We start from the raw sequence: 26,599 nt of genomic DNA on the forward strand, positions 1-26,599 counted from the left end.
GCCTTATTTGTAAAACCAAGTACAAAACAATCTTATTTTAGTGGCTGCAACCCTTGAGGCCGTTGCAAGAATTCCTTGGTCCCAGGCACTCAACAATAAATATTAAATGAGACTAGACCCTTGCCTCCATCTCTCATATAGATCCAGGAGATGCAAAGATAACAAAGTGTGGAGCTGGAGGAACACAGCAAGCCAGGCAGCATCAGAGGAACAGGAAAGTTGACGTTTTGCGTTAGCACACAGCTCCACATTTTGTCATCTCTAACTCCAGCATCTGCAGTTCTTGGTATCCGTAGGAGGTGTAGTTGCGTTCAGAAACTTTCTGTATACAAACGGCACAGCATGCGATTTCATTTGGATCAGTACAAAAGAAAAGCCCAATGTCTTTCGGAAGAGGGAAAGATGGAAAACTATTCGAAGGGTAACATATAAAAAGCACGCCACATACTCAGTTGGGTTTGCAAATTCCTACATAGTCAGAGGAAAGGCAGACCCTGACACGTGTATATACTACAGATGGTTACGTCTAAATTCGTTTCATTTGAAATGAGTGATTTAAAAACTGGATATGTTTCCTTGTCGTTGTCCGCCGCTTTTATAACAAACCAAAGAGATTTTTTTGGTAAAAATCACCAACGATTTCAGACAGAAACTTCCATTTCTCCCGTGCCTCATAAACGTAATTGGGCTAGCTTTTTTTTGGAATCCTCAATTCTCTGCAGAGATTGATACGTATTCTTGTGCATTAGACGCACTTGCCGATCTAAGCTTGGTTTTTGTACCGAGCCCTCACACCAATGTTCGCATTAATCGCCTTTACGCTTTATCGCCGACATACGCAGTGACGCATTATCCAACACCGTGCTGCTTTTTGTGGGCGGAGACGAACCTCAACCAACACCAATCACCATTCTGCCTCTCCGTTATCATCATCCCCAAACCCCACACATCCCTGAAAATCGTGAATAAACTAGATGATCACCAGCAATCTCAACAATGGCCAGGAGAGCAAGTAAGAACTGGGCAAACGAGGAGATCAAAGGCTTGTTGTCCATATGGAAAGATAAATCCATCCAGGATCAGCTGGCTGGAGCAGTGAGAAATAAAGATGTGTTCGTGAGGATTTCAAACAACCTTAACGCCTTAGGGGTCAATCGGGACTGGAAGCAATGCCGGGCTAAAGTGAAGAACCTGAAATACGAATACAGGACCATGGTGAACCAGAAGAAGTCCGGCAGGAGGTGTAAATCCATGCGCTTCTACAATGAAATTGACGCGGTGCTGGGGTGCCGATCCCTCCATGCTAAAGGACCGCAGGATAGACCAGTCGTCAGTGTGGTTATCAAACAAGAGGAGAGGGAGGAGAAATTGGAAAATGGCCCAGCACAGGCCTCTGCATCCTCCGAAAATGTCACAGGTAATCTCTTAATTCTTTCTACAACAGGAGAATTAATGAGAAACGAGGTAATTTACAAAGGAAGAAAATCACAATTCCTAAATTTTCTTTACGTCAACGAAATTAATGTCAATTACTTATATTAGTTACATAAAGAATGTCAGAGATACTTTAATTTCTAAGGGTTTCTGAGGGCCGTCTTCTGTCAAAGCTTTTGACTAATTTTTACAGTACTCTGTAGAGCCATAAGTCTCATTAGTACAGTACAACTTGAATGCAAGATAGCAAGAAGGCCTCTCAACAATACGCTGGAGCTTTGATTTTTTTTGTTATGATGGGAAAGATTATCATAAATGTTCACAATTTTTGATAACTATTATAGTTTTTATATTTAATGTCTCAGATGCAGTCATGTGGAGATATATTTGTCATTCAGCATTCATTGTGCTTATCCCTAAAGTCACTACCTCTTTTAACATGCAAAGCACAAAAGAGCTGATTTAAATTCATGAGTTCCAGGTGAAGAATGGCACTGTTAGGAAGTTGTATCAGTGATAATGGGAACTGCAGATGCTGGAGAATCCAAGATAATAAAGTGTGAAGCTGGATGAACACAGCAGGCCAAGCAGCATCTCAGGAGCACAAAAGCTGACGTGGTGAAGGGTCTAGGCCTGAAATGTCAACTTTTGTGCTCCTGAGATGCTGCTTGGCCTGCTGTGTTCATCCAGCTTCACACTTTATTATCCTATATTACACAGTTAGGAAGTTGTTTGGTTTTCCACTAATGAATTTTGGCGTTTTTCAGTTTTAAATGGATGGAAAATTGAGAACTGTTGAATTTCTGTCATCAGTGCTCCTGATGGATGCAGCTTGATGTTGTGGACACCTGATGGCAGAATCATTCTGAAAGTTTCCCTTAACATTCAAAGCACCGACTTCAACAGTCGTCATAATCTTTCACATTCATGACAGGTTCCAGAAGTCTTGGGTAGAAAATAATCAGTCTTGATCTCCTTCCAGCCAAAGAAATGCCTGCCTCCTATTACCCCAGGCACAACGTGGCTCTTGTCGCTCATTCAGCATGATGATCAATTAACTTGTAAGAAAGAACTGCCTTTAAACAGTCTATAATTGTATCACAGTGATATTACAAAGCACTTAACATACAATTATTTTGACATCCAGTGACTGTTGCTGATGACCTATTCAGACATATTTCAGTCAATGTATGGCTGCGTAGTTTTAGATGAATATAGAATCTATATTCATCTATTTCATATCTTCTATATATGAATACAGAAATTTACAATGCTGAAGAAGGCTATTCCAATATAATCATACAGCCCAATTCCAGTTTCCAGCTTTTGCTTTGTAATCTTATAAGTTACAGTACTTCAAATGCATATCCAGTATCATTTCTGCATCTATTAACCTTTCAGACAGTGAATTCTGAATCCCCGGCAACCTTGGGTGTTAACAATTTTCCCTAGAACCCCGAATAAATCTTCTACCTTTTACGGCAAGTCCATGCTGCCTGATTGTGAATCTCTCAAGTAAGGAAACCAAAACCTTCATTTCTGCTTTATCCAGGCCCTTCATAATTGTTTACACCTAAATTATGTCTCCTCTCAATCTCCTCTGTTTAAGCCCTACCCCATCCTGACTTCGAATTATGTTGCTTTTTTTTAATTGTCATTTGATCGAAACCTGCACTCCCTTTGTAAGAGCACTTTGTGTGTACCCTGCACCATGATGGAATGCAGCAATACGAGCAGGTAATTGGGGATGGTCTCCAAATGAAGGCCTTACCAACAATTGTCATATCCCAATAAAAAAAATTAAAAATTGGGAGCATGCATTTGCTGAAACTAATACGTGCACAATGCTGGTCATGTCTCATAATCCAGCTGGTCTCATCAGTCTGGTGCCTCTTTACATGTCTCACATTGAAACATTGAGAAGTATGCAGCAAATAACTGTTCAGCCTTGTCAATGCGGTGATCACATCTGACCATGGGCCTCTTGTATGAAGTGAACCTATGTCTCACTGTGATCATGCCCATTTTGTGGGTTGACCACATCATTTCATATTATATAATTGTATTTGGATCTGTAGGGTTGCAAATTCCTGGAAGTGCAGGGTCAGATTAAAACAAGTCAGCATGGTTTTAGTAAGGGGACGTCGCGCCTGACAAACCTGTTAGAATTCTTTGAAGAGGTAACAAGTATGTTAGACCAGGGAAACCCAGTAGATGTTATCTATCTAGACTTCCAAAAGGCCTTTGATACAGTGCCTCATGGGAGGCTGCTGAGCAAGGTGAGGGCCCATGGTGTTCGAGGTGAGCTACTGGCTTGGATTGAGGATTGGCTGTCTGACAGAAGGCAGAGAATTGGGATAAAAGGCTCTTTCTTGGAATGGCAACCGGTGACGAGTGGTGTCCTGCAGGGTTCAGTGTTGGGGCCACAGCTGTTCACCTTATATATTAATAATCTGGATGAAGTGACTGGGGGCATTCTGGCGAATTTGCCGATGATACGAAGATAGGTTGACAGGCAGGTAGTACTGAAGAGGTGGGGAAACTGCAGAAAGATTTAGACAGTTTAGGAGAGTGGTCCAGGAAATGGCTGATGAAATTCAATGTGAGTAAATGTGAGGTTTTGCACTTTGGAAAAAAGAATACAGGCATGGACTATTTTCTAAACGGTGAGAAAATTCGCAAATCAGAAGTGCAAAGGGATCTGGGCATGTTGGTCCAGGATTCTCTAAAGGTTAACTTGCAGGTAGAGTCCGTAATTAAGAAAGCGAATGTAATGTCGTTTATCTCAAGAGGGTTGGAATATAAAAGCAGCGATGTGCTCCTGAGGCTTTATAAGGCTCTAGTTAGGCCCCATTTAGATTACTGTGTCCAATTTTGGGCCCCACACTTCAGGAAGGACATACTAGCCCTGGACTGTGTCCAGCGGAGATTCACACAGATGATCCCTGGAATGGTAGGTTTAACGTATGATGAACGGCTAAGGATCCTGGGATTGTACTCATTAGAGTTTAGAAGGTTGAGGGGAGATCTAATAGAAACTTACAAGATAATGTATGGTTTAGAAGGGGTGGATGCTAGGAAGTTGTTTCCATTAGGTGGGGAGACTAGGACACGTGGGCACAGCCTTAAAATTAGAGGGGGTAAATTTAAAACTGAAATGAGACGACATTTCTTCAGCCAGAGAGTGGTGGGCTTGTGGAATTCATTGCCACAGAGTGCAGTGGAGGCCGGGATGTTGGATGCCTTCAAGGCAGAGATCGACAAATTCTTGATCTCAGAAGGAATCAAGGGCTACGGGGAGAGTGCAGGGAAGTGGTGTTGAAATGCCCATCAGCCATGATTTAAATGGCGGAGTGGACTTGATGGGCTCATGGTCTTATGGTCTAAACCTGCTGTTATGGTTGTAGTTACCTTGCCAAACTGCACGGGTTATTGATTCACTGTCAGCATTATATGTACATGTTAACGTTGTGGCTTCTGACCTCCTCCACCCATGCTTTCCTGGTGAAGCTTACTCATTTCAACCTTTGTTCCCTCTTGCAGGAGAACTACCAAGAGATACTAAACTTTGGATCCACCCATAATCTGACTTCAGCACCTCTGCTGCCACACTTGATTTGTACCCCTTCCAATCTACTCTGTTTTCTGCCCATATGAAGTTGTATTTTGGCTGTATGTTATGGTGCCAGCCTGCCTTTGACTTGCTAGGTCATCTGCCTGATGCTTGCCTTCAGCTAGCTCCCAGCCTCTTGGATATTAGTTGGTAATAGATGGGAAAACAGCAAAGTTCTCCCTTCACCTTGTCTATGTGGTCACACATCTACAGTTGACCCCAGTATAAGCACTTGACAAAATCCAGCCACATAACTGGGCTATTGCCCTGTCACATGTTACAGGAGAATATTCATTGCTTTTTTGTTAACTTTATAAATGACAGGAATAAGCAGCTGAGTACAGGGCCAAAATGAACTAGGACTATATTCTCGGCCTGTGTGCCAAACTACTGATCTCATTCAGGATCGTGAGAACGATACCTCAAAGGCCTCACTATGCCAGATTTCAGGAAGTGAACGTTAATGAGATGTTCTATTCCAGATTAGTACCCAGTGAGCTTAGTGACAATGTGCATAGGTGGATGTGAGTTAAGGACAGGTTTGGATTTGAATACTTTAGGTTAATGGCCTACCAATACTCACTGTCTTAAATAAATAGTCGTGCAGCTATACCCCAAATAAATTAAACACCTTGGAGTGAGATGTGGGAGGAAACTGTTTAAAGAAAAACTGGTTAGCTCATATGAATCTTCATCAGAACAGTGTAAACCCTCTGCTTTACTATGAATCATCCTGGATTTCAAATGAGGAGGAAGGCACATCTTGCATTTAAAATTAGCTGAGCACTGACACACTGTAAATTTTAAATTCCTACAGCACGGTATGTTCAACCAGCTGTTGCCCTCAGCAGAGATGGGGAAGAAGATAAAATTCTGCCTGAACCACGGTCTGAAGCAGACAGTGTTACAGGTATGTATATGTACTGTTGATGATGGGAAAGCAAGGATTAAATGCTAACATTTACCTAACCTATTCATTGATGCAACTGATAATATTGTGGAGAGAGCATGGCATCCTGTTTTGTGGGTGTGTGGGGTTGTGTGTGGCTGAGGTAAGGTTGGTTGCCTGGACTTGGATAAATGAGGATTGTCCCTAAAAAGGGTGGATATGTATTCAGAGTCATACAGATGTACAACATGCATGCAGATCCTTTCGGGCAACTCATCTATGCCAATCAGATATTCTAAATCAGTCTCTTCCCATTTTCCAGCATTTGGTTCATATCCCTCTAAATCCTTCCTATTCATATACCCATCCAGATGCCTTTGAAATGTTGTCATTGTACCAGCCTCCACTCCTTCCTCTGGCATCTCATTCCATACACGCACACCCTCTGCATGAAAATGTTGCCCCTCAGGTCCCTTTTAAATCTTTCCCTTCTTACATTGAACCTATATCTTATAGTTTTGGACTCCCTTCCGCTTGGGAAAAGACCTTGACTATTTACCTTATCCATGTCCCTTATGATTTTACAAACTTCTGTAAGCTCACCCCTCAGCTTCTGACACGCCAAGGAAAATCACCTCAATCTATTCAGCCTCTTGCTATTAATCAAACCCTCCAAACCCTGGAGGACCCTTTCAAGTTTCACAATATCTTTTCTATAGCAGGGAGACCAGAATTGAATACAGTATTCTAAAAGTTGCCTAACCAATGTCCTGTACAGCTGCAACATCACCTCCTAACTCCTATACTCAATGTATTGACCAGTAAAGGCAAGTGTACCAAACACCTTTTTTACCACCTTGTCCACCTGGGACTCTACTTGCAAGGAACTATGAATCTACACATCAAGGTCTCTTTGTTTTTTGGCAACACTCCCGAAGGTCTTGCCATTAAGTGTATAAGCCCTGCCTTACCAAAATACAGCACCTCATATTTATCTAAATTAAACTCCATCTGCCACTCCTCGGCCCATTTGCCCATTTGATCAAAAGGAGGCCGTAGCAGGAAATTTAGAAAATTATAATACAATTAGGCACTAACATGTGAAAGCAGATCCTGACAAATTTATTAGATTAGGGTGGATACAGGAGAACCAGCACATACAATGTATTTTAACTTCTAAAATGCATTTGAAAAGGTGCCACATAAAGTTACCACACAAGGTAAGTGTTGGAGGTGTTATTAGAGCTTGGATAGAGGATTGGTAATTGGAAGTAAAGTCAGGATAAATGGATAATTTTCAGGTGGACAAATTATAACAAGTGGACTGTCACAGGGATCAATGCTAGGACTTCATGTATACAATCTTCTTACAGATATACAGGGCATTGGTGAGACAGCTCTTGGAGCATTGCGTGCATTTTTTATCTCCTTTTTTAAGGAGAGAAATCTTGCACTGAAGATAGTTCAGTGAACGTTCACCAGATTGACTCTTGGAATAAAGGAGTTGTCTTTAAAAAATGTTGGGCAGATACACATTGGAGATTAAAAAGAAAGACAGGTGATGTTATTAAAACATATAAAATTCTGAGGGGATTCTATGAAATAGTTGCAGTACTGATGTTTCTTCTCATGCAGAATCCTAAATTAGGGGACAGTTTAAAAATAAGACGCCCCCCCACCTCCCAAACATGACAGATCAGACAGAATTTTGTCTCTCAGCAGAGACAGTGGAGGCTGGATCACTGAAAATATTCAAGGCTCAGTTAGACAGATTTTTGATCTGATAGGGGTCAAGGTTTATGAGAGGATGGCAGGGAAATGGTGTTAAGGCCACAGTCACATCAACTGTGATATTATTAAATGGTGAAGCAGACTCAAAGAACTGAGTGGTTTTCTCCCTGTTCTGGTTGTTTTGATCTTATTTCCTGCCTGAAGTTCATATTGAGATTATAATGTGTATCAGGAGCAGGTTGGAATTTGCATCTAGATCTAAGGCCGAGGATATGTTGTAACTCTGGGTAATTAATGGTTAAGGTCCTTCTACAAGTCCCATGAAACAACTTAAGGATGTATGAGGTTGTGTTTAATTTGTTGGAAATCACAGAATAGTCTGGATTCCAGCGATAGTGGGTCATTAGGTTGTCTTTGAGGTCTGAAGGGAAATGTTTGATGGAGTGCTGTTGTGTTTAAATGAGATTGCTAAAGCTTACGGTGTCTTTTATTTCTCTTGATTTCTGATTTAGCAGAAACAGAAGGCCCTCTGGAAGAAGAGGTGGTTAGCACAACCAGCAGAAAAAGGACTGAATCAGAACACGGTGTGTATCTGAATAATGGTACATGAATCATGTTGAGTATGAGCTGGATAGTTATGTAATTGCTTACAAATTGGAAAAACTGTCAGGAATAATTAGCGCAGTCAATAGACATACTAAATTGTGACCTAACAATGCTCTGTGTTTCTTTCAGATATTATTTATGCATTCATTTAACTCATTGACATTCTGTAATTTGGGATTTGCTATTTGTGGGACCCATCCTGCCTGCTTCTGTCTTCGCCTTTCCATAGACATTCCAGGCTTGGCCTTCTCCTTGAACTTTACCCATAGGCTTCTATTATGGGAGCACAGTGAAATGGGCATATGGACGTTAAGCTAAATTGGCTGTCAAGCTACTTTGTATTGTTAACAGACCTAAAGGATACAATCACCAATGCAAACCTAAACAAAAATACTTTGTGACAATATAGCCATCACAAAAGCAATAAAGATCAGAAGAGTCCAAAGCTTCACCTTGGCTCATCTCTGCTGCACGACACAAACACACTTAACAGTGGTCCCATTTTCTCTGACAGGTTGGTATGAAAAGTCCCACGACATTCTTGAAGAAAAACAAGGGAGCACTCTTTGATGTCCTGGCAATATTTAGTCCATAATAATGTTACAAAAACAGATTATTGGTGATGATTATAGTATTCTTGGGAGCTTGCTGTATACAAATTAATTGCTGTATTATTAGAATGACAACTCTTCAAAGGTATTTGATTGGTTGTAAAGAACTTTGAAATGTATTTAATTGTGAAAGGTTAACTGCAAATCCGTGCTTTTCCTTATCTCAAATATTTTAATTATATCTCACTTAACTTATTTTGAAAACCTCTAGGATGCACAGTGCCAAACAAGAGGATTAAGCTGAAGAAAGGAACCATGTTTCAAAGACACATTGGCACCATTATTAACACCTTCATGGACTATCAGAGGAAAGCCGAAGAGAGGTTCTACAAATGGGAGGAAGAGAGGCGAAGGGAAGAGCGAGAGCATGAGCTGCGAATTATCCAACTATTGCTTGATCATTCCAGATCCTCAATGATTCAGACACCTCAGACACCAGATTACATAAGATCACTGCACAGCCAGAACACCCATGTGTTCACACCTCCTCCCTCAAACAATTAACATTTAGGATTTTTTTTAAAAACATTAAATTATTTGCTATTGATGGTGCACTGTTGTAACAGCCTATGTTAGCCAGGAGCAATTAAGTTGCCATTTCCTAGATTTGCTTCCATTTTGCCAGCTCTTATTCATCCAAGTCTAACCAGGAAGATAAAGTGGAGTGATGGTGGAAGTGTTATGTGAAAGAAAATCTCCCCAGTCATTGCACTATGTACCAACCAAAACAGACTAGTAGGCTGCAGATTCTATTGACAGGTGATACTATGTTAACTGAACTCAATATTGGTGATGTTAGAATTGACCTGTCCAAACTTTGTGCAAGCATGTATGTATGTGTGTGTAGGTGAGTGCATATTTGGTAAAGAAAAGTATGGATCTAGCAGTGAAGTCCCCTTCCCATAGTCAAGAGGTTGGTTGTTGTCACTTCTTGTCTCAGCTCAATGGGACTGGAAGTTGTTTGCACCTGTGGAATTGCATCCCAGTGAATTGAGAGAGGAAAAATATTGATTGTAAAAGTAACAAACAATGGAAAAATAGGTTGATAGCATCTGAAAAAGGAAGGTTTGGGATACATTTTGGGATGGGACTTTTCCTCAGAATCTGCTCCTTTGATGAAAAACCTCACTTTAAAATGTAAACCTGAGTTCTCGGATGCAAATTCACTTGCTACGCACGTTCACCATTTAATTTTTAAAAGTTCATGTTTAGCTGCTGCTTTAGTCAGTGACACTGTGTGGTTTTAAAATACATTGGAGAATCAGGACAGTTTCTAGAACTGCAAAGGATGATGAGGGGCACATATTACAGGATTAATAGATGTACTGTACAAACTACCCAACTTTCTTTTAGCTGTATGAAGATACATTCTTACTGGAACATGATGTGCTTCAAATAGAAACAACTCAATATCTCAGCGAGTACTTATACCTTGTAGTGTGTAACTGAGCCATTTAGAAAAGCTGGGAATTGGTGATATTCCAGTTTTCATTTCCTGGTCAATACTGAATACACTTAATTCATCTGTGGTCATTGGTGGTCAATTTGCCTCAGTGTTAGGGTGAAAAGATCATTCCAGTAATAAGCTTATTGCTATCGAGTGACCTCTACTGGAAAATATGTATTGGGTGAGAAGAGGATCAGGCTTAACGTTGGTAGAACCATAGTTGAATCCTTGGCCCATACAAATTAGTCCAGTCACTTGGGTGAAGAAAAATACTGGCACCATATAACCATTCTCCAGCAAGAATCAGACAATGGAGAATTGTTTTCAAGAATATTATTTTCTTTAATAGTGACCAAATTAAATATTTCACTGTACAATAATAGCAGAATTTAAATCTAGTCTGCAAGTACTGATGATGGATAAAAAGCATCATGGGCTGTTATGCTAGGTGGACATCTTTCTTATTTTGGGAATAAGCAGGTAGTTTTATATAGACACATTCCCTTATATTAGGAAGACCATTATGTTTTGAGCAAACAATTTCTGGAGTATTTTAAAAAATACATGAAAGTAAAGAACAATGCACTGAAAGCATTATGAAGTAGTAACTGACCTAATAATGCATTGCAAGATCTAATCTTGTAATTTTGCATATATCATTTGATGCTGTATCAGTGAGCTCTTTATCAGAATGCTTTTATCACTTTTCAGAATGCTTTTATCACTTTTTTCTGTCAATCAATTAATGAAAGCAGCAAAACCAACAGTCGTATGTTTCATTAAAACATGAATCAAATGTTTGTTCATGCGAGCTAATGCACGTGATTGTTGATAGATTTGTTCATAGCCACTCTCCTTGCTTACTCAGCACTGATTTGTTTAAATACATTTACATTATAATGTTACTCTTTACATTTATCACATTATCCTATTTAACAGTTGTCAACGAAAGGAGAACGATTGAGAAAAAGCACTGCATCCCACCAAAAACAGTTTTTTTACAAAAAGGGCTTATTCATTTTTGAAAGTAATAAGATTGGGGAGGAATGTTGACCAGAACTCCAATTTCCTTGCCTGTCTAAACAGACTGGTAGGTCCTTGTACTTACATCTCAGACAGCTCCTCTAATAATGCAACACTACAGTGTTGCCCAGATTATGCACACTAGATGTAGTGGAGTTGAATTCATAAAGTGCCAGAATCTTTGTTAAGCTTCCTTAATAAACCTACACACAAGCAATTGATCCATCGGGTCCTCAGTAAAATAGCAGGTCCCTGCTTTGTTTTACAATTCACGGCTCTGGAAAGTTGTTTGAGCAGCAATGCAGTCACAGCAAATGTTTTAATAGAGGAAAATGAAAACATGACATTTCCTTATGGTTAGTTGGTTGGGAGAATGGACTTTGAGTAAATTGTGTAAAAGAAATTGAGATTAATACATGGTTACTTAATCTTCAACTATTCTTGGCTGTCAGATTTATTTAAATCTAGCTGGATAGTCATAATTAGAGACTCAAAAGTGATGCATTAATATTTAATGCAAACTTAGTGATTACTAACACATTGATTTTGGCCGCATCAGTCAGGAAATGTGGCAGCTCTGGTGTTTTTCAAAACAGAAAATGACTATTCTTAGCCATACTAGGACAATCTTCACCAAAAACTGACTCTCAGATATTGCTGAATAATATTAATGTGGATGACCTGGAAAAGAAGCATGTTATTGAGAGCATTTTGGAGCTTTCCATGTCCCTTGGGCACTGCAAAGAACAGGGTTCCTAGTAGACATAAATAAAAACACTGATTTAGAAAGTAAGTTTATTTATTTTCAAATTAGATTTTGTTTCAATCATTATATTAGTTTATTTACTTATAGAACTATTTGTATTTTTTTTGGCAATACCCTTACATTGACAATTTTAAAAAAGGCCTCTATTATAATAAACCTTTATTAACATCCTGTCACAATGCCTAAACTACAGAAAGGGGCTGTAGGCAAGCTCTTTATTAGAGGGAAATAAGTGGAGAAAAATTGAGAAGCACCATCCTCGTTAAGATTTCTTTCATTCCTAAACCCAGTCATGATGGAAGGTTTAGCAGTGTAAATAGCAATTTAAATAAAAATAGTTGAAAAAACTGACATCTGCATTCTCTGACCTTGCTTTCCCTGATGCTGAATAAATTGCATTTTGCAAAGAATTTATGCCTTCCCCTCTCAGTTTTGAGTTCAGCATGCGTTAAGCACTTCTTTCTCGCATTTGTGTTCATCTGGACTTGAGGTCCATTTCACCTACCTCCAATATTCTCTTTTCACTTGGACCCCTTTTGAAGTCTTACTCTAGATCTTTCAATTGTAAACTGTTGGAATATCATTGGTCATCTTAATTTCTCTACTCCCCTCACTCACTCTAACCTGTTTCCCTCTGAACTTATTGCACCCTCATTCTGAAGAGTCATAGAGATGTACAGCACGGAAACAGACCCTGCAGTCCAACTTGTCCGTGCTGACCAGATATCATAAATAAATCTAGTCCCATTTGCCAGCATTTGGCCCATATTCCTCTAAACCCTTCTTATTCATATACCCATCCAAATGCCTTTTAAATGTTGTAATTGTACCAGCCTCCATCACTTTCTCTGGCAGCTCATTCCATACACAAACCACCTTCTGTGTGAAAAAGTTGCCCCTTAGGTCCCTTTTAAATCTTTCCCCTCTCACCTTAAGCCTATGCCCTCTAGTTTTGGTCTCCCCTGTCCTAGGGAATAGGACCTTGACTATTCACCCTCGCCAGGCCCCTCATAATTTTATAAACTTCTAAAGTCACCCCTCAGCCTCTAGGAAAATTGACCCAGCCTCTCCCTGTAGCTCAAACCTCCAACCCTGGCAACATCCTTGTAAATCTTTTCTGAACCCCTTTCACAACATTCATGCTATAGGAGAGAGACCGAAATTGCGTGAAGTATTCCAAAAATGGCCTAACAAATGCCCTGTACAGCCACAACATGATCTCCCAACTCCGATACTCAATGCACAATGAGTCATGTGTTTCTCTCTCTATAGGTGATGCAAGACCTATTGGGTTTGTCTAACACTTCTATTTTTTGGTGATGCTTCCAACATCTTCAGTATTTATTTTAATTTTATTTAATTTATCTTTTATTTTAGTGACTGTTGTTTGGTCAACTTGTTTGGTCTACTCTTGAATGTTCTTGGACTTGAACACAGACATTCTGGCTCAGGGTCAAGGGGGACTACCCACTAAGCCACAAAGACCTCCACACAAGTATTATTAAAGTAAACGAGGGAAAGAGTGGCGGGTAAGACACTCAATGTCAGTTAAATTCCCCAATGACTTAGTCGGTCAAGTCAGAGACAGACAGATCTGAGGATCCCATTGTACATTGTGCTGATATTTTAGCCCTTCATTTACTTTTCACTAGCTTCTGCACAAAAATAGGTGGAATGGCAAGTGGGAGACGTGACACAAAAGAGTCTGCAGACGGATATAGATAATAAAATGTGAGGCTGGATGAACACAGCAGGCCAAGCAGCATCTCAGGAGCACAGATATACGGATATAGACAGGTTACCTGACTGGGCAAAAACTTGGCAGATGGAAGATGTGGGGAAACATGAGGTTATGCCACTTTGGGAAGAATAATAGCTGAATATTATTTAAATGGAAAAAAAACCTACAGCAAGCTTAAAACAAAAGGATTTGGGACTCCTCATCCATGATTGACAGAAACCATCATTCAAGTTCAGTGGGTAATAGGGTAGGAAAATGGAATGTTGGCCTTTACAGGTAGTTCGAAGGGAATAGAGTAAAAGAAAATAGGGAGGTTTTGCTAAAACTAGTCAGACCACTGCTGGAAGACTGTGAACAGTTTTGGTCCCGCCCCCATGCTGTTCTAGTTCTGAGGCGAGTTACGTGTAGAAAAGGGAGGGTTTGTGCTGACTTTGATTTTCCCCCTTCCCCCCGAAGAACCGATTGTAAGGCCAGGAACAGCGGTGTCCAGTCGAAGGCCTGGAGAAAGTTAGGCGCTTGCCCTGAGACTGTTAGTGAGTGGTCAGAATTTGCATTCGTTGGTTTATTTAAGGTGGTTTAAAAAATCAAACCTGATACAGGAAAGAGTTGGGAACTGGCAGTCACCGTTTGATTAACGCTACGTAACTAACTGTTAGCTTTGTCCCGTTAAAATGGGACGGGGCGCTTGGCGCGGGTAGTTTCTTCTATTCCTGTTAGCGTTTTAAGTTTTAGAAGCTCTTGTTCTCCGAGAGACGTCTGAACCTGCGAACTTTTATTTCCTGGTTGGAATAAATGTAACTTTTTTGTTTCGGACAGTGAAAGGCCGGTTAAAGGAGAAGTTGCTGAAACTGTAAGGCTTGAACTTTGTTTCATGGATAGATTGAACGCTAGGTCTGCAAAATAAACAAGTTGTAACTGGAGAAGGAGTCGGGGCTTATGCGAGGAAAATCTGATCAATCTTGGTTATATTCAGGCAGAGACTGAACTTCTTCTAGTTTACTTGGACGGTTTAAAGTGGCAAATATCAAGTGACAACAAGTTTTTTGCAAAACAATAACTTCGGTCCTGTAGCAGTTCCAGAGAAGGAAGGAAATACCTGCCTAGAACTGAATTTTCTTTTCCACCTCACGCCCCCCACGCAGACAGTTCGAGACTAGACAAAAGTCGGTATGTTTCAGTCCAGTAAAAGGAGGCAAAGTCTGGTTCATGGGATGGGAGTGGTTCATGGAGGATGAATTGGAGCAGCAAATAATGATCGTTGTATCGCGGTTTAGGGCCTTCCAGGGAAGAGATGTAAACCAGAACAAGAATAACTCACTGGGAGGAAGCCAGTTTCAACTATGTAAGAATTGATCTAACTCAAACAATTAGGGATCAAAGACTGACAGTAAAACTGCAGCTGAACAATGGACTATTATCAGACAAGACATACTTTGCTTGTACTCCATGGGAAAGAGAACAAACAAATTCAGAGCTCCCTGGATGATGGAAGAGTTCGAGATTAATCTGAAACAGAAAAAGTGTGTTTGTAACAGATCAGGTGGATAATCCCACTGAGAAACAGACTGAAGAAAGAAGTTTCAGAGGAGATTTAAAATAAGACAATGAGAAGCAAAGAAAGAGTATGAGAAATGACAGGCAGCTAACCTAAAAAGGGAATCCTGAAACTTCTATAGACAAGTGGGACTAATGGGAGATCAGAAGGACTTGTATGTAAGGAGGTGGAGTGCATGGCTGAAGTACTAAATTAATATTTTGCATCTGTGTTAACCAGGGAAGAAGAGGCTGCACAGGTCCTGGTGAGAGAGGTAGTTAAGTTTAAAGCATTAAAATTAATGAGGAGGTGGGTTTTTTGTTTGTTTTTACAATTGATAGACACCAGATCCAGATGAGATACACCCAGAGCTCCTGAGGCAAGTCAGGAGAAATTGCAGAGACACTGACCATAATTTTCCAATCTTTCCTCAGACTTGGGTGGTGCCAGCAAAGTCAAGAATTGCACATGTTACAGCCCTTTGTAAGAAAGGCTATGATGATATGCCCAGCATTTAACTTAAGTACTCATCTATGGAACACTTTTTCCATACCTTCTCATCATTTCTAAAGTCTCGTGCCCATGATAGGATGCAATACTTCAACTGAGGCCACACCAGTGTTTGATACTGGTTTGGTATAACTTCCTTAATTTTGTACTCTCTGCCTCTCTTGATAAAGCCCAGGACTCCTCATGATTATTAACTGTGCTGTCAACATGACCTGCCAGCTATTTATAGAATAGACCTAGTCTTTCTCTTGCACCTCCTTTAGAATAGAATCTTTTGTTTAAAGTTATTGTTTCCCTGTATTCATCCTACAAAAAAAACACATTACACTTCCCAGCAATAAAATTTCATCTGTCACATGGTTCATACCATTTTGAAGTTTGACACTACTTTTCTCATGTGTTGCAGTACTTAGAAAATTTCAGCTATCCACAGTTGTTGCAAAGCAAAGGTAAACACCCCCCGATAACTAAAACCGAAACACTCAGAGAAGCTTTCCTCACCTTATAATCTGTTATAACCTGCCTCTCACTCAATCTTTTCTCAAGGAGAGGTTAAATGAAATTAACTCCTGATAGTCACTCTATAATCAACAAGTAACAATTAATTTTATCTAATTCTAATGGTGAACAAATTAACAGAACTATTAATAAACCAAATAATTCCCCCTTAACTATTAACTACTCATTAATAGAACAAAATTCTACAGACAAGTTCCAATAAATACAACTCCCACTTATATAAACAAATATTATAAAAAGGTTTAAACTTAGTCTGTCAAAATTACAGCCAGGATACATCTTGCAGAATGTTCTGTGCCTTTTCCACTGATCTTAAGTCCGGAGCACCTTTCTCTGTCAAATTCTTGTGTCAGGGATATTGTCTAAGAGTGCCACTGTACCTTTAGTCAGATGATGGCTTTCTGAGATCTTAGAGAATTCTGTAAGAACTACTAATTTTTTTTTGTGTTAGAGTTGCTGGTTGTTAATTCTAACAGACGGCAGTTGCTCTCACACCAATTTTCAAATACCCTCTTCTTTTATACCCTTGACCTTTTTATTTCTTACAGTAGGATTGGTCCTAAGTTGTTAAAACCATCAGATACGAAGGTTGGAGGTGTCGTTGACAGTATAGAGGGCTGTTGTAGGCTGCAGCGGGACATTGACAGGATGCAGAGATGGGCTGAGAAGTAGCAGATGGAGTTCAACCTGGATAAATGCAAGGTGATGCATTTTGGAAGGTTGAATTTGAAAGCTGAGTACAGGATTAAGGATAGGATTCTTGGCAGTGTGGAGGAACAGAGGGATCTTGGTGTGCAGATACATAGATCCCTTAAAATGGCCACCCAAGTGGACAGGGTTGTTAAGAAAGCATATGGTGTTTTGGCTTTCATTAACAGGGGGATTGAGTTTAAGAGTCGTGAGATCTTGTTGCAGCTCTATAAAACTTTGGTTAGACGCACTTGGAATACTGCGTCCAGTTCTGGTCGCCCTATTATAGGAAAGATGTGGATGCTTTGGAGACGGTTCAGAGGAGGTTTACCAGGATGCTGCCTGGACTGGAAGGCTTATCTTATGAAGAGAGGTTGACTGAGCTCGGACTTTTTTCATTGGAGAAAAGGAGGAGGAGAGGGCACCTAATTGAGGTATACAAGATAATGAGAGGCATAGATAGAGTTGATAGCCAGAGACTATTTCCCAGGGCAGAAAAGGCTAACACGAGGGGTCATAGTTTTAAGTTGGTTGGAGGAAAGTATAGAGGGGATGTCAGAGGCGGGTTCTTTATACAGAGAGTTGTGAGAGCATGGAATGCGTTTGGCAGCAGCAGTTGTGGAAGCAAGGTCATTGGGGACATTTAAGAGACTGCTGGACATGCATATGGTCACAGAAATTTGAGGGTGCATACATGAGGATCAATGGTTGGCACAACATCGTGGGCTGAAGGGCCTGTTCTGTGCTGTACTGTTCTATGTTCTATATAAATTTAATTGGCTTTAGCCTCAAAGTGCCTGGTTTAAATTTGTTCGTTGATATTCAAACTGGTTGCCTGGCTAACCATCAGCCTTTTGATACAATGTTTCAATTGCAGGAGTCTCCGTGCACCTGCACTTTTTAAAAAATATCCAAGCATAGAAAAAACACATTATTTTTAAAGGGACTACACACTCTCCACCACCCCCCCACCCCTCTCATTTTACAAACATTAAATCCCAATGTCCTGCCTTCCAACCCACAAGTACTATACCAACTTTGTTACACAATTTTTAGCATTGTGACCCATGCACCAAGATCTAGCACGTTAATATAAAATGAAGAAGTGCTGGGGTTCTGGAAAACTCTACTTCAAACCTTCCTCCATTCTGAAAAACCATTCACCACACTTTCTTTCGTGTCACTCAGCCTCTTTATATCCATTTTGCTATTGTACCTTTTATTTCTAACTTTATTCACAAAACTGCTGTGCAGCACTTTACCTGATGTTTTCTGGAAGTCATGCACACCAAATCAACAGCACTGCCCTCAACAAACTCCTCTTACCTCAAAAAAAACTCAAGTAAGTTAGTGTTGGTTTGCCCTTGTGTCTGTCCTGGCCTGCCTTCATAAACCAGCATTTGCCTTATTGACCATTATTTTTGCTCTGAATGATCTTTTTAAAAAGCTTGCCCACCACTAATTTAGACTGATTGGCTTATAGTTGCTCGTCTTATCTTCACAGCCTTTTTTGGATAAGATTGCAACATTTGCAATTCTTGAGTTCAGTGGCATTACCCCTGTGTCTAAGAAAGATTGGAGCATTATGTTCAGTGTCTCTGCAATTTCTCCTCTCCCTTCCTTCAGTAGCCTTGGATGCATTTCATCTGGTCCTGGTTTCTTACCAACTTTAAAAACAAACAAAAAATAACTTCTTCTCATCAATTTTAAACCCTTGAAATGAAAAGGATGGAGAAATTGGGACTAATCTCCTTGGAGAAGGGAGGATTAATAGGAAATCAGATGATAATTAATCCAAATCTTGAGGGTCTGGACAAGTACATGAGACGCTTTTTATAATACTGGAAGGATTGAGAACCAGAGGGCACAGGATCAAGGTAGTAGGCAAAAGAAAAAACAGCAACATAAGAAAAGACATGTTACACGATGATTTTGTATTCAAAAAAAGTGTCAATTCTGTTATGTTACGTCTCACAGCACATGTGTGTTATACCTTTTAAGGTATGTGTTCATGAATTCATTGCTATGTCATAGCATAATGGTATATAGTCTCAAATCTCCGTCTTACTGAGCTCAGGCCTCTTGCAGTATGCCCAAGTTGTTTTGCTTCAGGGCAGATGTACAAGTACCTGTGATTGTCATGCACCTGTGTAAATACCCAGAGCTGTCATAGGAGTTCATTACATTTTGAAATACTTTGTGAGCCATGTCTTGACTTGTGTTATAGGAACTAGCATGAGTTTAATGGCATGTTAATGGCAGAACATCAGTATATCACACCACCTCAAGTCAACTACTTGTTCCATTCTTCCACTCTGGGCCTGTAAGAAAGTAAAACACAGTACATTATCATGGAGTTTGGGGGTGGGGGAATAAGTCATCGGATTTAATTTTCTGAAATATTTTCTCCTCATTTAGATGCCGCATGCAATATGTCAGATTATGAAGATGACCCTGCTGTATTTTCCAGTGATACATTGCCTTCTGACCTTCGCTTTATGGCAACAGTTGCCAATGGATACCTTGGCACTAGAGTGTATGGTGACGTAATGCATATTAATGGAGTATATAATGGTGCAAATGGTGACAGCTGTCGGGCAGATGTACCATCTCCTGTTAATGTCAGACTGAGCATACCTGATGAGAGAATGTTGAAAGAAACCTACACTTTGAACACACAGATAGGTAAAATAAATTATTTATTTTTAATTTTTTAAATTTACAAATGCTTTTTCCCTGATTGTCTCTCGATGCAGGTTTTCTTTGCAGATAGTTAATGTCTGACACTAATATCATTGTTTTTGTGTGATTGTTTCTTCTTAGCAATCGAGAAACGTAAGTTCTATAGAAACAGATACTTCCCTTTGTGACTCATAATGCACCAGCAATGACATCTCCAAGATTAGATGCAAAGTGGTTAGACACAGAATAAAGTTTCTGCTGCTGATAAAACAATGTTTTAGTCCAAACTTTAGCGTGACATGTTCAATTCCGTGCCACCTATTTTGTGGCCTTTGTTTGAGGTTACCAATTTACAGTTAGAATAATAACTAATTTTTTTTACAAACAATGGGTGGACAATCTAGGCCTTGGTGCCAATTTACATATTCTAGAGTTAGGAGCAAAGTTCCACTCATAAGGTCATAGAGATGTACGGCACAGAAACAGACTCTGAAGTCCAGCTTGTCCATGCCGACTAGATACCCCAGTCCCTTTTGCCAGCATTTGGTCCATATCCCACTAAACCCTTCCTATTCATATCCCCATCCAAATGCCTTTTAAATGTTGTAATTGTACCGGCCTCTACCACTTCCTCCAGCTGCTCATTCCATATGACCACCACCCTCTGCATGAAAAAGTTGCCCCTGAGGACCCTTTTAAGTCTTTCCCCCTCACCTTAAACTAATGCCCTCTAGTTTTGGACCCTCCCACCCCAGGGAAAAGACCTTGTCTATTTGCTCTACTTATTCCCATCAAGGTTTTATAAATGTCTATAAGGTCACCCCTCAGCTTCCTACGCTCCAGGGAAAATAGCCCCAGCCTATTTAGCCTTTCCCTATTGCTCAAACCTCCATCCCTGGCAACATCCTTGTAAATCTTTTCTGAATCCTTTCAAGTTTCACAACATCATTCCCAAAGCAAGAAGACCAGAATGGCACACTGTATTCTAAAGATGGCCTAACCAATGTCCTGTACAGCTGCAATATGACATTATGGTTAGAATGACTTCATCTATACTATTTTTCTTAACATTTCATAACTCCTTACTCAAGATTTTTGAATATATTCATTTTTCCGTTTCTTTGACAATGTATGGAATTCTGGTTTTGGTTGTTCTATCTTCCCCCAATGGAAATGTATCTTAATTGTAGCTAGATCATCTCCTGTTAAAAACCCATTGACCTACTGGAGCACTGCAGTAAGCCAAGGCATAACCATGCCAACATTTGTGTCTTAGGCCTGCTGCAGGGCTCCAGTGAGGCTCAAGGCAAACTGAAGGAACAACACCTCATCTTCTGCCTAGGCACCTTACGGTCTTCAGGACTCAACATTGAGTTTGCCAATTTCAGAATGGGTATACTCTCTCCATTGTTTACTCCCTACTCCTACATCCTAGGCCCTGTCCTGTGTGGTCTGCCATCAAACAATTACCCTTCTCATTAACATCACACCCATCTATAATCTCTGCCTCTCGGCTTATCATCAGCAATCTCTTTGATTGCCTGTCCCTGTCTAATCTCTCTCTCACTTTCTCTCTCTCTGTCTCTCTCTCTCTGTCTCTGTCTTCTTCTCTAAGCATCCCCCACATCCCCATAACTGTTTTGCTCTCCTCAGACAGCCAGGTCTGCTGTGTTTCTCCACTGCTTTCTGTTTTATTTTCAGATTTCCAGCACCTGAAATTCTCTGTTTATTATAATGTCCTCTTCCTTATTGGGTCAGAAAAAAGTCTGATCAAAAGAATTCTTCAGATCACACTTCGTAAACTCTTCCCCCTCTTTATTACTGCCCCTCCTCCCCCACCATCACTGCGCAGTTTATGCACCTCTCTGTAATTTCCCTACAGATTTGTTGGCTACAATATACACCCAGCACTGTAATTGTGTCTCCATTGTTTCTTAACACCAACCAAATAATTTCAGTCCCTGACATTGCCCTGTGTCACCAGCAGTGTAATATTCTCCTTTGTCTTTATAGTCACCAACCTTCTCTTACCCCATTTCTTTCCTGAACACTTTACGTCCAGAAATGTCTAGTATCAATTCTTCTCCTGTTTGGAGCAAGTCTCTGATATTGCCGCAACATTATATTCCGATCTGGCTATTTCCTGCAATTCACCAACCTTATCCATCACACTTTCTGTATTTGCATATATGAACTGTGTAAACCTATCTTAGACCTTTGCCTTCCCTTTTCAGATTGATCACATCAAATGTTTTCCTCACATGGAAGCAGAAATTGCTGGCGAAACTCAACAGCATCTGTGGGAAGACAGCAGAGTTAATGTTTCGAGTCACTGACTCTGCTTCGTATTTTCCTGTTTGTTACGTCAGTTCTGACTGCTTCGCATTAACTCTTTGTGCACTTTGTTTATCTTTCCTGATGCTGCATTATTGTTCCCATCACCCTGTCAAATTAGTTCAAAGCCTCTCCAATTGCACTAACATATGGTCCCACAAGGAATTTGGTTATAGCTATGCTCAGCTGCACCCTCTTCTAGTCTGTATGGATCAGTCTAATATCCCACAAATCAAAAACCACGCTTCTGCACTACCTCTCCTGCCACACTTCCATCTGCTCTGTCCCTCTACTTTGATATTAACTGGCAAATGGCACCTGGAGTAATCCAGAAATTACTAACTTTCAGGTACTGCTTGGTGGTTCTTTCCAAGCTCCCAAAAGCGGATTGCACACCCTTGTCCCACCTTCTGCCTGTGCTGTCGGTTCTGGTAAAGACTATGAACTGTTGCTGTTTATTGCCCTGCTGTTTTTATGTTTGGAGGTGCCTTTAGCATTCTGGTCTAGAAGGCAAATAAAAGTATAAGATACTGTTGTTCAACTGCTGTTTTTTCTTAAATACATGTTAACGGTTTCTCTGCCTATATTTCCTAAAGCTAAAATAACCTGTATGGTGATTCCTTTTTCAGGACATAAGTTTCTAGAATTCCCTTTACCAGTTGCATAATGATTGTTGCTTTCCTTTCCCTAGGTGTGTTTAGCTATATTATAGAGACACAGAATTTCAGGATGATCCAGCAGATATTTGCCCATCGCACTCAGATTCATCTCATGGTTCTCACCATAACTTTGGAGCGATTAACCATTTCCAAGGAGCAGTGTACAGCCCAGATAAAATCGTCATTTGTTCCCCACAGCCAGAATATTGATTTTGTGAGTGGACCAGATTTCATGGGAGCAAAGTAAGGATCAGGTCTCTGATTCTTGATGCCAAATGTTGCTGTTTAGAGCAACAAAGTTTTTACATTTAGTGTTACTTAGATAAAATTTCCTTTCTACTATTCTCTTTCCTCTTTTCCTCATGGAGCTGTTGAGATCTTGTTTCATGGCACAGTCAGTGTTCCAGTATCTCATTCTGAGACTGATCAATCTCCAAGAGCTGTTCGATTTGAAGGACAGTGCTGTATGCATGTTGACGTGGTCCTCTGTTGAATATTTAGCCTGATCATTTCTCCCCCTTGCCTAACTCATCTGGACCCTCTTATGTTGCTTATTTTTTCCCTTTGACCGTAATTGCTAATTTAACAATCTGCTGTTGTCTCTTTGGTGAAATACCTGTTTAAACTGCCACCCTGTCTTTTCGAGCTTCATCTATTTTATAATATTGATATCCTTACACTTTTTTCTCATTGAAGCATGACTTTGGTTTTTATATTTTTCTCTCAATGTGCACACCGTTGAAAATCTTTGGACGGCTTTGCAGCATTAAGTTTAGGTGAAGCTTCCATTTGATCTATTCAACATCATCCATGCAGAAATACTTTGCTGATAACATGAGGACAACTAATGAATGATTACAATGTAAAGTTGTATCTGGAAATCCAATTTTGTATGTTGATTTGATGATTGGGACAAATTTTGTAAATACTGAAATTATATTACAAAAAGCAATAGACACTAATCTGATCACCCCAACAGTAAGTGCTCCCAAAGGTTCTCATCTATTTTGGAAATTGAACATATTTACTATTCCATTGTCATATTTAATTATATATAAATTGCTAACTTCCAATTTTGGAAACTTGACTGCTGAAGATGCTGACTTTTCCTGAGGCATTCAAGCATGTGTGCAACTAATATTAGCAAGCTTGTCAACTATGGTGATCGACAGAAGGTTCTAAGTCCTACTTCACCATTGTCAACATGTAAGAGTAATAATCTCCAAGACAGAAAATGTTGGCTGATTTTTGTTTCTCCCTCCCAGCTCAAGTACGCTGGGGATGGGAACCTTCCATTCATCCACCATCAGATTATTAGAATAGTTGCAGAAACCCCAGAGAAATGTCATAAATGTAGCTTGATCTATTTTTAAAAGTTTATGTTGCTTTTCTGCTGAAACTACAGGGGATGAACAGAACCTACTTTGGAAATTCAGCCCATTGTGTTGGCTGCCTGGGTTGACCATAGAAGCAGTGTTGTTTAACTGGTTATCTCGGTATTATAGACAGCATTATCGTCCTCCAAATGTTCATCTACTGAGTATTCTTCACCTAAAAAAATGGTTCACAAACTTTATTTATTGTGGATCCCCTTATAGATCCACCAGCTGTCTGACCATCCATAATAATATGCAAGTTTAATATTTTAACCTCTTTAATGCCTGAGAATAGCGGAAAATGTACAAATGATAATAGATGTAAGCAATGACTATAAGATATTACAAATATGACATGAGATTGTTGTATGTGGTTAGGTATGTTTGGAGTGACAGTTGATATTTAGACAATGAACTAGAATTAGAATTAGAATTTATTGCCATGTATAATGCCAAACGTTTGTGCACTTCATAGCTGGGTGAATGAAACTTTTGTTAACCTTTTGCATGGCTCCCCCACTCCACTGAGCCCAAATTAAATGTCCTTTCAATGTTTTTCAGCTATCGTCTTACAAATTATTACTGATGGCCTGACTATAAAAATACACAAATTGTACTGTTGTGGAACCTATTGACAGACATGGTTTTGCCCTCAGTAGTAATACTTTTACCTTTATGAGCTCATCAATTGAGTCAGTGAGAGAAGACTCTGAAGTTTGTCTGGGTTGTGGCTGGGAAGTTGACTCCAAGTCATTACTAGACTCAGCAGAGGGTGAGTCCAATGCTAACAAATGCTGGCAGCTTCATTGGCTTAATTGGCTGCTCACCTCCATGAAACAGGCCAAACATGTTTTTGTATTTGTTACTTGCTACGTTGGAAACTGCCCAAGAAGTATACAGGATCAGCGGGCCATTCTGACATGTGACTATTTGGATTTCTTCACCTGCAAAACTGCTATTGCCTTCTTGATAAAATTCCACCCAAAATGTGTGAATCCTTGTCATACCATTTATACTAAACTGAGTTTTAAATCCCTTAGCCCTGATCATCACCATCACCAGATGATATATTCATTGGTATATTGTCCCAGGTGACCCTTCTAGAAGAGGGCGAGTCCTCTGTTTAGTCTTTCAACCCACGCTCAGCAGCTCAATCAGCTCTTTGAGGGATGTGTAGTGACAGAAGAGTGCAGAGACCAACATCCCACAATAAATCTTCCAGCCCGTTCCTAAGTGAAGCATGTGTTTATATTAAAGAAATAGACAACAAGTAGAGCAAGAATACACTGGGAAGCATTTAGATCTCTTTTCTTTTCCTCTGCACAGATAAAATGCAAAGTGAATAAATTAGAAATGATGTTAAAATGTTTACATATTTGCACTCAACCCTAAAGTCAGCTTTAGACAATTTCTTCCGTGTAACCTCCACATAAATGTTTCACGTCTTAGAGATACCCATGACAAAATTGGTAACCCCTGTTTCAAAATAACCAATTTAACTTTTTGCTCTATCTGTACTTTGATTTGTATCTCTCAATGTTCGTTGGCTGAGATTAGTTAAAATCTTTGTTTTGATTCTTCCTAGAAAAGCTTTTCCTTGTAATTCAGGTACATCCATGGACAGACTCTTACTCCAGAGGTCAAAGGGGCTGCAAGACAAAGTGTTCACATGATCTCAGTGCCACTTCCAGAGTCATTAACTCTGTTGCCGGAGCAGCAGAGAAACTCCTGGTTATTTTTGACTGCACTGGCTGGCACAGAAGAGCAAGCGAAGGCGTGTTTTGTGGAAGGACAAAGCCTTATCCAATTAGATCAACTGTACTCTTCGCATGTGGCAGCATGGGCTGCACTATGGAAACAGAGCTGTATCAGTGCTAAAGGCTTCAGAAAGTTAAACAAGGCTCTGTATGGGTGTCTGTATTACCTGCTCAGTGCTCTTCCCCCTCTGACATCTGCTGACTTCCACTATGTAGGATTAAGCCCTGGAGGTCTCTCCAATGGGGGTAAAGGAGAAGATTACCATGGCCACGTTTTCTGGGATCAGGTAGGAGCTATTAGACATGACACTCTAATCATATGGCTGTACTTTGTACATTTGAGGAATTTTGCTGCGTCTGTTATGGATAAATGTTCTCCTTATTCTATTTGCTGGATGGAATCTGATCTTAATTGATTTCCAGGGGTCAGAGCAACTTAAATACTCTTCGCACTTCAGCTGAGGAGCCCATTAGTGGGTGGGATATAAAGAGATGTGGTAGTCCTCAATACTTGCAGAATGTAGCATATCTGGAGCTTCAGGGCTGAATGCAAGTTTTTAAAAAAACAAAAATCAATTTTAAGTGACTACTTATAATTTAAAAGGTTCTGCTCAGTAACATAGCATCTCAAGAGTCTATTATTCCAAGTGACAGGGAACATGAGGAAACACTATATT

At 40.0% G+C, this 26,599-nt stretch overlaps 2 protein-coding genes across 3 annotated transcripts in view; both read left to right on the forward strand.

Moving 5' to 3' along the window:
• The first annotated feature begins 888 nt into the window (after nt 1–888).
• LOC125459535 (uncharacterized) lies at nt 889–12,471 on the forward strand. Of its 2 annotated transcripts, none has more exons than XM_048546087.2 (4): nt 889–1,417; nt 5,865–5,957; nt 8,180–8,251; nt 9,096–12,471. In XM_048546087.2, exons 1-4 carry the CDS (start codon nt 997–999, stop codon nt 9,386–9,388), a joined length of 879 nt encoding a protein of 292 aa, XP_048402044.2. In that variant the 5' UTR covers nt 889–996; the 3' UTR covers nt 9,389–12,471. The 2 variants fall into 2 exon arrangements, with proteins under 2 accessions (XP_048402044.2, XP_048402045.2); XM_048546088.2 differs by having other exon boundaries at nt 8,183–8,251.
• A 1,810-nt stretch (nt 12,472–14,281) lies between these two features.
• Nucleotides 14,282–26,599, forward strand: part of pgghg (protein-glucosylgalactosylhydroxylysine glucosidase) — a 41,531-nt gene continuing 29,213 nt past the window's right edge. Inside the window, exons 1-4 of the mRNA XM_048546177.2 lie at nt 14,282–14,394; nt 19,533–19,799; nt 22,822–23,032; nt 25,774–26,209. Of these exons, the coding sequence (XP_048402134.1) occupies nt 19,547–19,799; nt 22,822–23,032; nt 25,774–26,209 (900 nt within the window). The 5' untranslated portion in view covers nt 14,282–14,394; nt 19,533–19,546. The remainder of the gene's footprint in view (nt 14,395–19,532; nt 19,800–22,821; nt 23,033–25,773; nt 26,210–26,599) is intronic.

Source organism: Stegostoma tigrinum, chromosome 17, assembly GCF_030684315.1.
Source record: "Stegostoma tigrinum isolate sSteTig4 chromosome 17, sSteTig4.hap1, whole genome shotgun sequence".
NCBI lineage: Eukaryota > Metazoa > Chordata > Chondrichthyes > Orectolobiformes > Stegostomatidae > Stegostoma > Stegostoma tigrinum.